Source organism: Strigops habroptila, chromosome 1 (assembly GCF_004027225.2).
Source record: "Strigops habroptila isolate Jane chromosome 1, bStrHab1.2.pri, whole genome shotgun sequence".
Taxonomy (NCBI): domain Eukaryota; kingdom Metazoa; phylum Chordata; class Aves; order Psittaciformes; family Psittacidae; genus Strigops; species Strigops habroptila.
The window spans coordinates 83654797-83670818 of NC_044277.2; the positions used below are offsets into that span (position 1 = coordinate 83654797).

General features: G+C 39.7%; 1 protein-coding gene across 3 annotated transcripts in view; it reads right to left on the reverse strand.

The window, feature by feature from the left end:
• Window positions 1-16022, reverse strand: part of PIGN (phosphatidylinositol glycan anchor biosynthesis class N) — a 97286-nt gene that overhangs the window by 57942 nt on the left and 23322 nt on the right. For all 3 annotated transcript variants that reach the window (XM_030480844.1, XM_030480851.1, XM_030480836.1), the window contains 4 exons: window positions 10474-10598; window positions 9090-9220; window positions 5394-5510; window positions 1785-1825 (listed from right to left, as the gene is read on the reverse strand). In XM_030480844.1, coding sequence (XP_030336704.1) covers window positions 1785-1825; window positions 5394-5510; window positions 9090-9220; window positions 10474-10598 — 414 coding nt within the window. The remainder of the gene's footprint in view (window positions 1-1784; window positions 1826-5393; window positions 5511-9089; window positions 9221-10473; window positions 10599-16022) is intronic.

The window sequence follows — 16022 nt, forward strand, 5'->3', positions numbered from 1 at the left end:
TAATACTGGAAGCTATAACACAGAATTCTCCTTTACCTTTTTTTTTTTTTTTTTTTTTTTTTGATTCTAGTAGTCATCACTGCATGATTAGATTCAAAATGTGAGGCTCCACTACTGATAAGGCTTAAAAAAAAATACATTTAATTTAAAAAGCAAATATAAAGCCCCACAGTACTTATTCACAGTAATTCAGTACCTCCTTCATGGCACTCAGAGAGGCATACCACTTTTTATGACTATTTATACCACAGAAAGAATTTCATATTTACAGTTTTTAAGCTGTAAGTACACTGAATATACTGCTCTTCACAGCACTCCTCATCCTGTGTTTCCACCATGCCAACTACTTACCTTCTCCCCTTCAGAGAAGGATTCTGCACTTTTATTTGTGTCCAGTCAACCCTCAAGAAGGCCCTTCAATTTATGCCCAGGCATCTCATAAAATAAGTTACTAATAACTTTTACTTGTGATGATAAACACTGCCTCTCACCAGGTTTATATTTTCCTTTAATATAAAACTATACATGAAAATTCTTTGTTTCTCCAACATAAATTGAACAAACTACTCTGAAACCACAGGCACTGCTCCAGCTTCAGATCTACTGTGCAGAAGCAGACTCCAAACCATTATTTGTAGAGGACAATATACATATACCTGTAATAGCAATCAGAAGTCTAGTTTGCTATTTTTACCCAGTCCCACATGTACTATAGGACAAAAGCTCTACCTTTGAGGACTCCATTACCCAGAACAAAGCAACACTCAAGACTCTTCTATACAGTCTCAAAATAACGTTCCCATAACTCCTGCCAACCTTGAGAGGAAAACTGATCTCTAATTTTGTACTAGGGCTTCGCTGAAAGCAGCTGATCCAGAACGTTCCCAGCTTCAACCTTCTAGCTCAAGTTAATTTCCCTTGTTTGAGCAGGTTTGGAGTTTGTTATTCATATATTGGATTTCACAGGCTAATAGGAATTAAAAAGCAAACAAGCTTCAGGTGCATCCACGTATATGTGTTATCATCGTGATTTAAAAAAGCTTGGCTGATTTAGTATCAAGGGTTAAGTCATCCACTTTTTTCTTCCTTTACAGTACAAATTGTCTAAACTACTAAGTGGCTGGGCCATAATCACAGACCCTGCTGAAAAAAATCCCAAAATTTAACAGTATAACAAGAACTGGGTTTGATTCCAGAATGACAGCAACTTCTGGAAAAAGTGACAAAATACAGACATTGAAATAGATAGCTCTGAAAAACTAAACCAAACATACACAGGGATAACTTAAGTGTAGCAGAAAGCATACAACAGATGTTCACAAACTTGGGAATCATGGTCATCAGACCATGCCTACTTTATGTTTTGCTGGACACCTTCATAGGAGATACCAAGGAGGTTTAAGCTCAGCTCCAGAACATTTTCAAAGTAGAAAGTATAGGGAAAGCATTACAAGTTAATTCTCAAGGTTTGAAAAACCAAATCCTACTCTGAAAAAATGTTAGATGTTATTCAAGTTACTTTTGGGTAATTGGCACCGAGTTTGAGAAGTACCTGGCATTTTGTACGGCACTCTTTCTACAATGGCATATGATGACTTAATAAATGGTGTGATAATGCATCTTCAGGAGAAGTTGTACATAGCTGCACATGTGTTAACAAGCTATTTAAACTTCTTCATATTATGTTTGGTATGGGTGCAGTTCCTGCAACTCTTAACTTTTAAGTAACACATTCCAGGGAAATGCTACATCAGTGTGATCATTCATTGAAATTCCATTGATACCTGATTGACATCCAGCCTCTTCAAGTTCTCCAGTTTCCATTCTGCAAGACACATAACAGAGCACATGAACAGCTAATCTACACAGATTTGAAAGGGGTAATTCAGTTGACATTTTATGTCTTGTTGCCATTTTCTGTAAAGTGTTGTTACTAAAGAAAATTGTAATTTGGCTTTAGGATGCTAGCTCAAGAGGGGTTACAGATGGAACTCAACAGGCAGAAACAACAAAATGCTTTCATTTCAGTTCACATTTCCTTTTATCCATCAGGATAAATTGCTGCTTGCAATTGTGACCCAGATCAGCTGAACAAAGTCCAAGGTTTTTATTTTTTTCAGCACAGTATAGAAAGTGATGTATTACCTCCTGTGTCAACTAGAAGATTCAAACTCAGGTTTAGGAGAAGGGCTGTTAAGTCTCTTCAGTAGTTTTTAAAAAAGGTTAACCCAAGGTCCCAGATGTACTGGTACAGAGTGGTACAAACATACTTCATGTCTGCCATGAGCAATACCAGCCAAGAGCGAGCTCAAGGGAAAAAGTTCAATGATTTAGCAGTCAGAACAACTACAATGAAGGCAGAGACAAAGCCAAGTGTACAAGCCCCTAAAGCTGTGGTGCATCATACAAAAAGCTGGTTCAAAACTGTATTGTCCTGCTCTCCATTAGCCTTTTAGGAAATAAAGAAGAAATTGCTTGTTTTCTTTGGGAGGGGAGGGTTATTTAAAAACAGAGTTTAGCAAGGATCAGTGGTTCGGGTTTTTTCGTATCTTCTCTTCCTAATGTTTAAATTTGCTGCCTCACAACAACCCGCAGCAATAATATGAGCAAGGAAAAAAACAACAGCAAAAAACCCCCCAAACACCCAAAAAAGATGACACATTGCTTTCTTTTTTATTATTCAAGCTTAAAAAAAATCAAATCAAATACACAGGAAAACATGATAGGGGCTGAAATAGACTTACTGATACAGTGCTTCAAATGCGGTCAGTCACCCACCCTACAGCAAATCTCAAGTAAAGACATCTCAAGTGAAGACAGGGCACCCAGCCTCAGCTTGGGAAGCAAACTTAATGCTAGCAACAGGGGCACAGCCACCTTCCTCAGCACCCACAGATAGCTAAATGGGCCAGTCACTACTCCACTTGCTGAAATGACACTGCAGAAACATCACAGATGGAAGCAGGACTCAATCAGCGACTGTGCAGCCATGTTGCCAAAAACTATCCTTTGGCTTTATGTGAAGTCTAAGTTTAAATGCACCAGAAACAGGCTTTGTGAAAAATACCTGTAAACCATTGCTTAAAGGTCTGTCTTGACCTCATTTATTTTCTCCAAACAGGCATCCAATTCCTAGACCGTACTACCCTTTCTCCATCTGTGCCAGACCCAAAGCTGTTTCAGCTGAAAACAGCTCAAGCCAGGCAACATTCACATTTGTAGTATTGCATGTACCAAACTTATTTTCAGCAATTAGTTCATACCAATGCTACCTTCAGGGGTCTGAGTAGAGGCCCACTGCTGTTTGGTCCCAAGAGCACCAAAAACCCAGCCATGTACCTTAAAGGCAGCAAGACATACAGTTACAGCAAGTTCCCATGGCAACGCAGGGGAAGCATTATCAGCATTAATCATGAATTGCGTTAAACTCACAACAAAATGAAAACAAGTTTGCCTCCTTTTGCTTCCCAGAAAAGGAAATGGGTTTATATTTCTAGAGCTATAGACTCTCACCCATATTTCCATTATATAAATGCATTGTTTGTTTTCCTTTAAATAACATTTTCCCCCATGAAAAATGTTGAAAAACTGTCTACATGCACACAATGTGCTTAAAGTAGGAAAAAACCATAGCACTGCTAGGAGAATATCTAGCTTTATCAAAAGCTTTTACATTTCTGCTTCCCCTACTCAGATATTCCCACAAGGCAGAGTTGAAGACATCTGCCTTGGACCAGAAGCCATGGGACCGGGACACATCTGCAGACTGGCCAGTGCGGGCTGTACTCCCAGGAGTGGGTATATGTGCTGCGCATGCCAGTTTACAATTCCAGCTCACTGTCCAGGTTTCCTGTACAGTGCTCAGCACAGCTTCCCACCCATTTGACAGGTTTTATTTTCTTTTCTTTGTCCTGCCCAGCTTTTACTGCAGCCTGCTGGGCATTCAGATGCAAACAGTCCAGGGGAAACAGCAGAGAGCTGGCTCAAGAGGCAGAGGCTGACGATACATTAATCAAAGAAAATCTCACATAAAACCTCATAGAAGCAAAACCAATGAAGGGGTATACTGAGCTTCCTCAGCTGCGGCAGAGCAGTCTGAGCCCCCTCCAGAACAGGATGTCTACGGATGAAAACAACCACCCCATCTCCTTCTGCTGAAGAAGGCTGTGCCTTCACTTACAAGCTTCTCTGGACTTGTGCCCCAAAGGCCACCCCGTGGGGCCTGCACTGAGGAGCCAGAGAACAGCTCCATATTCTCTTTCTTTCTGAAGAAGGGTCAAGCCAATAGCCAAATAGGTAATACTATACTTTGCCACAGGATACAGGGCTGCCATCACAAATCTTTCCAAGATGATTTCATAGAGAGGCCTAAAGGAAGGCAGAGCACAGGTGAAGGACTGATGAGAAGGCTGTCATCCCAGAGCAGGCACTGTGTCTTTCCGGCCAACCAAAGAGCATATTAATTTTTTCATAACAACCTGGACAAAGTCCTGCCCGTTGGCATCACCTTTGGGGGTATCAACCCTTGATGGCAATGATAAAAAGTGAGACAATCCACTGAGCTGCCTACAACCTGCTTGCCCTGAACAGAGCATAACAAGTTTGTCAGCATTAGAAATATTCTGCTGTTTCCATGAGCTTTTAACTCAGAAATTAGGAAGGATTGTCAACAGACTCAAGAACTTGACCACTGGCGTGTGCATTTGCAAATAAAAGTTGGACACCTGCATACATCAGTGATGCAGCAGTCTTGAAAACATTCTCCTCTCCTGCACGCAGTCTCAGCTGCACTTATATGGAGCAGGAAAAGCAAATTCAAAGAGCCTTTCAAGAGACCTCTTTTAAGCATTTTTCTTTCATATATTAGCTTTGGGAAAATGAATTACACTAAGGGGAAAATAACAGTGAAGAGTAACAGGTTTTCATTGAGAAAGACTGCTTACATTTCCACAACAGCCACAAGGACGCAAGTGAGACCAGACAGCCCTTTGAAAGTCCCCAGGGTTGTACTGTGAAGCTACAAAAGAGTCTTAGGACATGTCAGCTTATCATGTTTCTGTACAAATAGCTTTTAACCTCTGGGAGTCTTCCTAAGAATTAAGTCTCCTCTGGAACTAAGTTTCAGGAGTGTGAATAACAGCCTCCTGTACCTCTGCACCCAAAGAGAGAAAGTCTCCAATTCCACCATTAGAAAAGAAAACCGACTCTGATATTACCTACCCAATTTTGCAGTATCCTCCATAGGCATGCCCTGTCACCTTTTCTTCCCACATCCCACAAAACGAGTCATGTTTATTGTAATGGAACAGAAACTGGTAAAGATCAACAGGTGTAATAGTTCAACGCCTCCCTTTCCACCAAAATCTTGCACTTGAGTTTTATATGTTACCTACCTTTCAAAAAATTGTCTTCAAATTTTTGGGATGTGACTTTCCGTGGATAATTCACCCCAGCACCCCAAACAATCAGTGGTGTTAAAGTTTCTGAGGGATGACCAGCTCCATGGGTTCCTAAGATACACCAAACCAAAAAAATGAAAACTTTAAGACACATGGTGCAAAACCAAACAAAATCTATATATATGCACACATATACTAAGTTCTTGTTACACTATACATACTAAAATCCTATTACAGACAACCTATTACAGCTTCATAGCTTATTTTTCTGCCACTAACAATAAAGGCTAAGTTCAAGCTGCAAGTTAGGAAATTGGTACCACTTAAGCCAAGCCCATAAAGATACAGATTTGTGTATTAAAAACCCCACTGTTAACATACAGAAACTAAAGCCAAAGTATTTGAAAGCCTCAAGGTGTAGCAGAGTTACCTGCTCAAAACATGTCCACGTGCTTCTCCTGAGCATCCCATGGAAACCAGGGATGGTTGATTTGAGTAAAATAACGCACATGCCCAAAAAAATCATACAGAACTGATCTCTGGTCCCCAAATAAGGATTAGACTTTCATTTCAAAATCAGGACACAATATGCATTGCAACTATCATCCCTTCCCCAGCGATATAATTTCATTTTTAAGGTTTTAAAGCCTGGTAGCACACTCCTTAAAAATTGATAAAACATGACTTCCTTCCCCAGGGAAATTAATTCCCTCCAGATTATGATTAACCTATCAGCCGTCGAAAAGAGGAAGCTTTAGAACTATGGCATCTCAACAGCAGGTGCACTGAAGCAGAAGCCACACAAGCTTGAAAGAAACACTGGTCATTGAACTCAGTGGGTGAGGTACCACAGCAGCGAGATAACTCGGAATCGAAGGGGATGACATTGTTATACAAACTCTATGTCATTCACTGCATGGTCTACAAGTTTATCCATTTTCCGTGTATTTGCATAGAAGCACACTATTCCCTCTCTGTGTGTATATATATTTTTAATAATTCTGATGGACAAATAACATCTGCCTTTTTTTTTTCCTTCACAAAACAGAATTGGGTATGAAATGGGGAGTAGCATTGAGGCTGAACGGCAATCATTATGGCAGAACTGCAGAGCCATCTTTGCATTCTTTAAACAGCCCCATGCTTATGAACACACAGGTCTGGGAATAAGATTTCCGATGCTCAGTGAAAGGCACTCTGGGTTCAAAAGCAGCAATAACTGCTCTTCTTCACAGAGCTTGGGAAAAGAACAGGTGAAGAGCATGCCTCCTCCATCTTCCAGGCATCAGTTACTTCTTTCTATTGCAGAAGGAAAGTGCAATTTTTGGCTATCTTTCATTTTAGCCAACCCACCAACTCCATCAGCATTTTACTGAGACTCTGCCTCCACAGATACTTTAAGGCAGATATAGCTGAGAGAGGCAGCTGAATACACTCTCCCTCTACTATAAAAAACAGATTTTAGCCTGATCTGAATTATAAGAAGGGGCAAACCCCTGATTTTCAGCTGGGTTAATTCCCTGTTCCACCCCTCAGCACCCTCCAAACAAACCTTTTCAAGGGAAAGGGAGAGAAAGGGTACTGTTGGTCAGTTTTCTGTTCTCTGTTCCAACATACCATAGAGTAGCAGTTGTGCCAGAATGGTAGCAGGAACAAGTGGACAAGGTGAGGGTGGGTGTGGGACCACCCATCTCAGACAACAGTTCCATTTGAGATCAGCTTAAAGCAAGATCACAGAGTCAGACTGAGAAAGCAAGTGATTTTACTGGTCTCTGCCAACAACCAGTTTCTTTGATCATGTGGATGCTCCATCCCTGGCGGTGTTCAAGGCCAGGTTGGACAGAGCCTTGAGCCACGTGGTTTAGGGCAAGGTGTCCCTGCCCATGGCAGGGGGGTTGGAACTAGATGATCTTAAGGTCCTTTCCAACCCTTACGATTCTATGATTCTATGATTCTATGTCAAGTTCAGAACATGTTCTCTTCCTTAACAGGTCCTCCCTGCCCTTCTAATATTTGTTTTAAAATTGGTGCATGTTCCATTCTCCAAATAACGACTGAAAGAACGCAGCAGTTGCTGCACTACAGATATCTATCTACAGATCTGTAGATCCAAGCTCAGATAAAAAGCTACTGAACTAGCCTTCTGCCCACTGGCTATAGGCCTGAGCATCATTTGATCTTGGATTGACTAAAGTCGACATTGAAGTTATTAACACTTCTGGCAGATCAAGCTTTTTCTTAACGACAGAAAAAGATGACAGAAAACTATGACAGACCAGTTCTCAAGGCCTGAAGAGTTACTCCTATCACCTTTTATTCCTCCCTCAAAGGACTCAGTGCATAATGAGAAAACCCCAGGAGCACGCTCTGGCAGCGAGGAAGGCCAACAGCACCCTCGGCTGTGTTAACAGCAGCATGGTCCAGGAAAGAGATTATCCTCCTCTACCCAGTATCTGTGAGATAACCTCTAGTCAGTGGATCCAGTTTTAGGCCCCCTCAGTACAAGAAAGACATCAACCATCTGGAATGATCTTAGTGGGGGGCTCCCAAATTGGTCAGAGAAGCGCTTGTCCTGTGAGGAGGGGTTGAGGGATCGAGATTTGTTCAGCCTGAAGAAATGGCTTTGGGGAGGACATAAGAGCATCCTGCCTGTACCCCACTGCAAGGGGGTCTGAGAGGATGGAGCTGGGGTCTCACTGCAGTGCATGGTAGGAGGATGAGAGAGAAGAGGCATAAGAACAAATGAGATTCAGACTGCAGATAAAGGAAACATTTTCCTCTCCATGAGGGCAGCTGAGCAGCAGAGCAGCTTGCCCAAAGGGGTTGCATAGGCTCCATCCTTAGAGGTTTTAAAGGCCCTGCTGGATTAAGCCCAAGCAACTGTGTCTGATCCCAAAGCTAATCCTGCTTTGAGTAGGTGGTTTTAGCTCCTGAGGTTCCTATGATTATATATATTCTAAAAATATACATATACACACCTTCTTTATAAAAAAAGTATTAAAGTATTACTTGAAAGAACTAAAATTTTATTGCAAGTGACAGCCAGCTCAACAGTAAATAATATTCAAAACAAACTATTTTGCAAATGAGCAGATGATAATTAAATAGATAAATAAATAAATATCCTCCATACGCATGCCCTGTCACCTTTTCTTTCCACACCACAAAAAACAAGTTATATTTACAGTAATGGAACAAAATCAGTGTAGATCAACAGGGTCCCCTCCTCCCCAACTTTTTCACCAGCTTCTGGACACATCTGCCATCTTTTCCAGGTGATTCAGTGCACCAAAGTAAAAAATGTATCTCCCACATGGTCTGGAACAAGACCAACTTTGTGTTACCGGCTACCAACAGCAATCTTCTCCTGCTTGGGCTAGTTTTCTGCAGGGAGGCTCTGACAGAGGTGGTATTCAGGTCTTTTTATCTCTACTAGCAGCCACAAAGGGGGTTAAGCTTTACCCTATTAATTTTCCTTTTTCTGTCCAGATAGCAACTCAGCTGTCACAGGCTGATGGAGGCCCCTGCAGCAAGTAAGCATTTCCTAATTTGCATGGGTTTCACATAGAAGAAACACTTAGGATATCAAATCAAAGCAGGGGCAACAAAGCTGCTAATGGGACAGAGCTCTAACTGCACTCCAGATACTCACCCATAAACTCAGCTGACTCAACATTTGAAAAGACTCACCCCAATCTGTCATTCCATGGTCAGAAGTTAAAATAAATGCAGTTTTCCCATCATTTCCATAGAAATTGTCAATCATTGAAGCAATTTCTTTTACACCCTCATCAACTTTTTTAATATTCTCCTTGTATTCCCTAGAAAAATAAGAATAAACGTTGTTAGATTCAACGTGGCTCTCACACTTAGTATAAAGCAAGTTTCTCACAGTCAGAATGCCCAGTCCTTTGATTATAGACAGCTTTATCCTCTACAGAACCTCAAGCTAACAAAAGTCTTCCCAGATGTAAAATCTCTCCTCAAGTCTTATGTGAGATACTAAATTGTCACAGCACAGTTTGAAGGTTCCTGAAATTAGTCTTAAATAGACATTTATTTGTATTTCAAATCTGACCTGTCCTTGATTGAAGACTATAATGTAATTACCCACAGCTATCAGGCAAGTTAAGGAGAACACCAGAACTAAGGAATTCTGGAAAACTCAAACACCTTAAATCGTAAGTTTCAAAAATTATCTTAAGCTAGTAACTAAATAGCAAAGAAAGATCTCACCATGCAGGGACTGTTTTGAGACAGTCTCTGTCTGTGCCGATTCACAGATCAGCACAGACCCCAGAGTTTAGTTAACAGAGTCTAAGCCAAAGAGTCATATTTTTAGAAAAAGTGACCATGATTAACTTTCAGCCAACTAGTTTTCCATTTGTTGCTGTTGCTTAAGTCAGTTTTAAAACTCTATCTTCAAAAAATCATAACAAAAAGATTCATTCAGCAAGTATAAACTTTGGAATGATGCAGGAAATCAGAGCAAGGATTTTGAAAGTATGCAAGGGTCAAGACATAATATCCTACATTCAAAATATGTGAGGAAATAAAAAGAAAGTACTCAAATAACACAGTTTAAAATGAATTGGTGATAAGTAGTGTTAATCTAAACTCTTCTCTTTGTTCAAGTGTCCTAAGGAAAGCTAAAACATAATGCTGGATTTGCCGCCATTATTCCTGAAGTTACTTTAAATTCAACCATATCATTTCAGCCATGAGGAATCCAAGAACTGTTTCCATTTCATATTTAAAACTGCAATTTCCTACATATCCTCTAGATTATGTGTTGGCTATACCTAAGACAAACTGCTAAAAATCAGATTTGAGTACAGAAGTATAACCAGGAACACTGTATATAGCAAAAACCTGCAATTTCTACAGAGAAGACCTTAAAAACAAAAACCCTCAGACAATTCAGAACATAAAGTAATCATGGTGACATACATGACCTATTGCAGAAAGCCTCAAGAATACAAGTCTTGTTTCAGGCTTGATTAATAGCACTGTTAAAGAAGTTACCGTATGCGGTTAAAGCTAGTCAGAAAGACATGTTTAATCTTTCAATTACCTTGAGTTCGGCCGATGAGCATGTCCATTTGTGTCTATGCCTAGCAAATGGAGGAACAGAACCACTTTCTCTTCATTCAGTGCAGAGAACAATGTTTGATTACTTCTAGAAGAATTAAAGAAGCTCTGTATAGAATAAACCATTAAGATATTAATCTGAGTACAATGGAAAAATATGATAGGCGGCCTATTAAAACTAAACCACAGTTGTTTTCATATCAAAATACTAGTAGTTGTTAGTTACAAAAGAGAAAAATTAATTTCTTCCCAGTTTACTTCTTGGAGGATGTCTCCATCAGTATAGTCATCCAAAGTTTCAGCTTATCTAAGGCAACACTCCTCAAGTTTGTGTTTTCTTTGGGAGGGGTTGGTTTGGGCTTTGGGGGTGTTTTGTTTTGGTTTTGGCTGGGGTTTTTTGTTTGGTTGTGGGTTGTTGTATGTTTGGGTTTGGTTTTTTTTTTTATGTTTGGTTTTGAGTTTTGCCTTTTTTTTTTTTTTTTGTGGGTTTTGTTCTTTTGTTTTGGTTTTTTTGTTTTTGTTTTTTTGGTTTTTTGAGTTTCTTGAGAAATACCAGATAACTGAATATCATCTCTTCTCCCGAGCACCACTTATGGCTTTAACTTCCAATGATTTATCAATTTCAAGCTGGAAGCAAAGGTCTCAAATACTCCTGCTTTGGAAGCAGGTTCTGCAGGACTGAGATACCGTGCTATAGCTTGTTTGCAGAATATTAAAACAGAAAAAACAAGACATGCTTTGCAAATATGTGGACTACAGAACATACATCTGCCATGCACATGTCCTACTTAAGCATCCCTGAGGCAGATGCCAGGAGGGATTTCCCCCTCAGATTGAATGAGTCTTGACATGGCTATTCTGTGTTAGACCAGCCATATTGCAGCAACGCAAAATGCAGGCAGACAGCTATTCCAACATGATCTCCTCAGTAACAGCACTGCCCAAGGGAATAAAGTTAGGTAGGGTTTTAGTTCAAAGAACACCCAGGGAACCTTTCCATACACTAGCATAAAGGAAAGTGTCTTTGAATTTCACACAAGAGTCCATGGAAAATGCTGGTAGAGCCAGTGAACCATTTCTGCCACCAAAGGACAGAGCAGTCCACCACATACACCTGTGATCATGGTGGTACTCTTAAAAACTAAAGCTTACACCTTGTGCAAATGAAAGTCACTGTACGCAGAGGAAGACCAAACCAGCAGCAGGTGTACCTAGAAGGCTGTCTCAGGAAACCATGGCAATACGCTATTACACCCCCTTTTTTTTTTTTTAAATCCCTGAATATACACAAACTGCATGGACTAATATTTGCATGCTCTCAACTTCAGCTCTTATCCAAACACAATCATGACCAAAGTCCAAAGAAATTTTAAATAAAGATACAAGAACAAAATCTGATCACATTCAACAGCAATATTTTTATGGAGACTTCCATTTCCCACAGGGGTCCATCCACCTCACATATTTGATGGCAGACTGAAGAAGCCTTCCAGAGCACGCCAGTAATTTTCAGGATACAGTATAATTCTGTTTTCTTATTTTTAATTAAAGAAACAACATATCAAAACAGACAAACAGGAAACTCCCAAAACTAAATCCTATAATGCAGATCAATATTGGAAGGCAGGTAGTTTTCTATCACAGAATGATTAAGTGAAAGAAGCTGTTGCAAGGAAGACAAAGCCTGAGCTTCTCCTCTCCCACCAGACAAGTCCCTAGAACATACCAAAACCACCCCATACCCCAGTCATCTTGCAACCCAGAGCAGCAGCCAGAAGTTCTTGCCCAATCTCTGGCTAATTAAGAATGAAACAACAAAAGAAAGACAAGTGTAAACTAAGATGAGCCGTCTTTTCCCAGAGCAAATACCAAACTTTATCCCAAGGAACATTTTTTTTTGAATAGTTTACTGAAAAAAGAAAAAATAGGAAGTTCACCACAAGGAGTTATCTTAAGACTGCTAAAGGTGTTGAGTTGGTAAGCAGGAGACCAAACAGTAGGGGCAAAAAACCACCTTGCTCTGGAGGTTGCTGAACTGTTTGTCAAGCACTATCCTCATATCTCCTTGTAGCCTGCTAAAAGCCTCTTCTTTTTGGTACTCAGTATTCTCAAAGCATGAGACCTGCCACCACTCAGTACTAGTTTCCAAGCCACCATTACGTTAACTATATCTGTCTCAATTGTTTTGTTTCCCTTTTATTTGCTCTATTCAGTAATATTACCTCCCTCAAATATTTAAGCCGAATGCCACCATGAAGTTTCAGGGATGGAAGTAAAGAACAAAGAGGCTGAGAGAACTCAGTTTCTCCAGTCTCAAGAAAAGGCAGCTAAGGAGAGATCTCATTGCTGTTGTAGAACCATCTACTGGGTAAAGAGAAGATTGACCCAGATTGCTCAGAAGGCTTTAGTGATGGGACAAGGGGAAACACAATTTGAAATGTGGGAAATTCCATGCCTGATTAGCCTGCTCTAACTGAACCTCCTTCATGCAGGAAGTTGGACTCAATGACCACTACAGCTTTCTTCCAACCTTCTTTTTCTATGATTCGAGCAACCCTTCTATGATTTTCTGGCAACTAAAACCAAATAATGCCCTGGCTGCAACTAATTCACATTTAGTAGATCAGTGATAAGTTTTCCATTAAAAGATTCACAGCAAAATGTAAAGTTAATTATAATGTAATAGTAGTTAAAATATTACAAGAGAAGTTTGGTAACAACTATGTGAAATCTTTTAGTATCATCTCCCCCCCTTGGATGGGAGAAAGCAAAGAAGAAAAAAAGACTACCTAGAAGGTCTAGCGAATACATGATTTACTGATGTCTGAATAAAATATGGACTCCATAGATGTTTAACAGAAGGTGTTGGGGACCGTTTGTTCCTCCAAACAGAGCCTTCCATGGAAGCATGATCCTTTAATACAGCTGATAAACTCTTGCTGACAGCATGTACAGGGAGAAAGAAACCAAACTTTCTCTTTCCAGAAAGCTCCCTCATACATAAATCCAGAACAACTTAAATTGGTTGATTAAAAGTGCTGATGCAAGAGTTTAAATAGTTATGCCAGTGTTTAGGTGTAAAATAAATGTACAAAGGCAGGATAAACATATATATGTCAGGTTTATATCAGTTGAGCATGCTCATGCACAAGACTCCCACACATATTTAAAATACAACATTCAACCATTGTACTGCTAGTCACAGCAGAGCTATCTGTATTGAAATACACTGAGAGAAATCAACAACAGGTCATGGCACTGTCTGCAGATCTTCAAAGTTTAACATAATTCAGTTCTGGACTCCAGCCCCTACCCTGCACAGACGGGACAGTCAGAAGGCTTGGTCTGGCAGAAAGGGGCCAAAGGAAGAATGAAGTACTGTGTTCAGAATGAGAAAAGGAAAAAATAAAAAGGAGAAATAAATGTTTGCCATCTGCACCTACATGTCCATTTAAAAGACATCACCTGAGTATCTTGAGCATATCCTACATGTGGTCATAATAAACTGTGGTTAGACCGTTACCGGGACTCATGACCATGGCTATTCGAGTTCCTGTAATTTTATTCATTTTACCCTAAAAAGAGAGTTCAATCTTACAAAACTGTTTTATGCAAAATACTTAAAAAAGAATCAGAAATGCATTTAAAAGACCATTTTTCTCCCTGTTAGTTAACCTAGACTCCCAGTATTTTGCTGCCTAATCTTTCTTTAGTACAGACTCAAACATGATCTAGGTAAAGGTTATTTAACTGACAATCATTGAGCCACATCACACTAAATTACACTCAGTTCCTTAATTGTTTTGAAAGCTTCTAAGAAACCCACCCAACCAAATAAAAACCAAACAGAAACCCCCCACAATCAATCAACTCTATACCTATCTGGATCTCTGAGCCACTCCTGAGCTATTGCCGCACATTAAAATTTTTGAGTTTTAACACAGCTGCAGATAAAAAGCCTAGTCTTACTCAATTTTCTCTGTCCCAAGAAAGGGCTAGGATCACCTTGTACCAGGAGCAGATGTGACAAGAACTATCAAGTATCATACACTTTTCCCTCCACTCATGATTTAAGCAATCTGCTTCCGATACATACAAATGAAAATCGGCTGGACTTTCACATCTCCTGACCAGTGGACTAATCATTAGTTAGCACTTTTTAAACAAACAAGCAATTTCAGAGTGCCATCACTAATAGCTCAAATATTAGTTAGCCATTCCCCATTTTCTCCCCATCTTTCTTGGGGCAGAGGAAGCCACAAGTGACCTCATGATGCTCGGGATCTGCTGACTACACAGTAGAGAGGAAGAACACATTAGCATCTTTTACTTCCTAAACAAGCAGAAATCCAGGGAACACCTTGCCCAACACAGAGTTAAATAATATGTTGTTAAATATTTGAGATAAAACTCAAGAGAGAGGAAAAAAAAAAAAAAAAAAGGCAAGCAAAGTGGAATTTAGATCTCAGCAAACTGTCACTGTTACTTACATGTAATCCCACCATCATAGCTGGCAGTTGCTCGGGTTATAAAAGCAGAGTGACCTCAGTTTTAATTAGCCTTGAGTTTCACACTTCTGAAGCAATCACTGATGTGTAATTGAAGAGATGATTAATGGAATGAGTGTTCTACAACAGTCAATCAAGTCCTATCCATTCACAGTATGAAACTCAGATGGGCAAAGTAAGTCTTTAAAGTAAGTCTTTAAATTAATGGTGCTGGTTCCAAGGAAAAAGTCATCACTAATGACAAAAATATTAAACATATCATTATAGCTTAAAAGAAATGCCATTTTAGATGTTTTGAAGCAAAATAAAGTACCACCCTCACATACCTGTGCAGCAGGGTACAACTTTTAGACAACAGCTATTCAAGTGTAATTGACAGCCTAATTTGATATGTATTATTCATACGCATTACATCACACAACCTGGCACAAGTGCACATTCATGGCAGTTAGAAAAAATATCTTTTCACTGTGAACTCAGAAAATCACTTCCTTTGAAAATTAGCAAACTATAATGAACTTTTCTACTCTGTATCACCGTTTAAAGACCCAGCCTTAGCTTTGTAATATAGACGCTGATTTGGTTTACTGATTTACTTGGTTTAACTTTGCTTTGCTTTGAGTTATGACGGTTAGCTAATGTTAATGTATACAGCTCAGAGATATTGTGGGAAAACTTTTATTAAGTCTTCAACTCCATTAACATTGTTATGAGATCCAGAAAGTAAGTCTCCTAATTGTTCTACTGATACAGGTATTTATACACCAATACCCACTATCCCTTCCAGTACCTAAAGGGGCCTACAAGAAAACTGAAGAGGGACTTTTTACAAGGAGAGGGACTTCTTACAAGAGCATGTATTGATGGGACAAGGGGAATGGCTTATAAGTTGAAAGAAGGTAGATTTAGATCAGATATTAGGACTAATTTCTTTACTATGAGTGTGGTGAGGCACTGAAACAGGTTGCTCAAAGAAGTTGTGGCTGCCCCATCGCTGGAAGTGTTCAAGGACAGGTTGGATGGG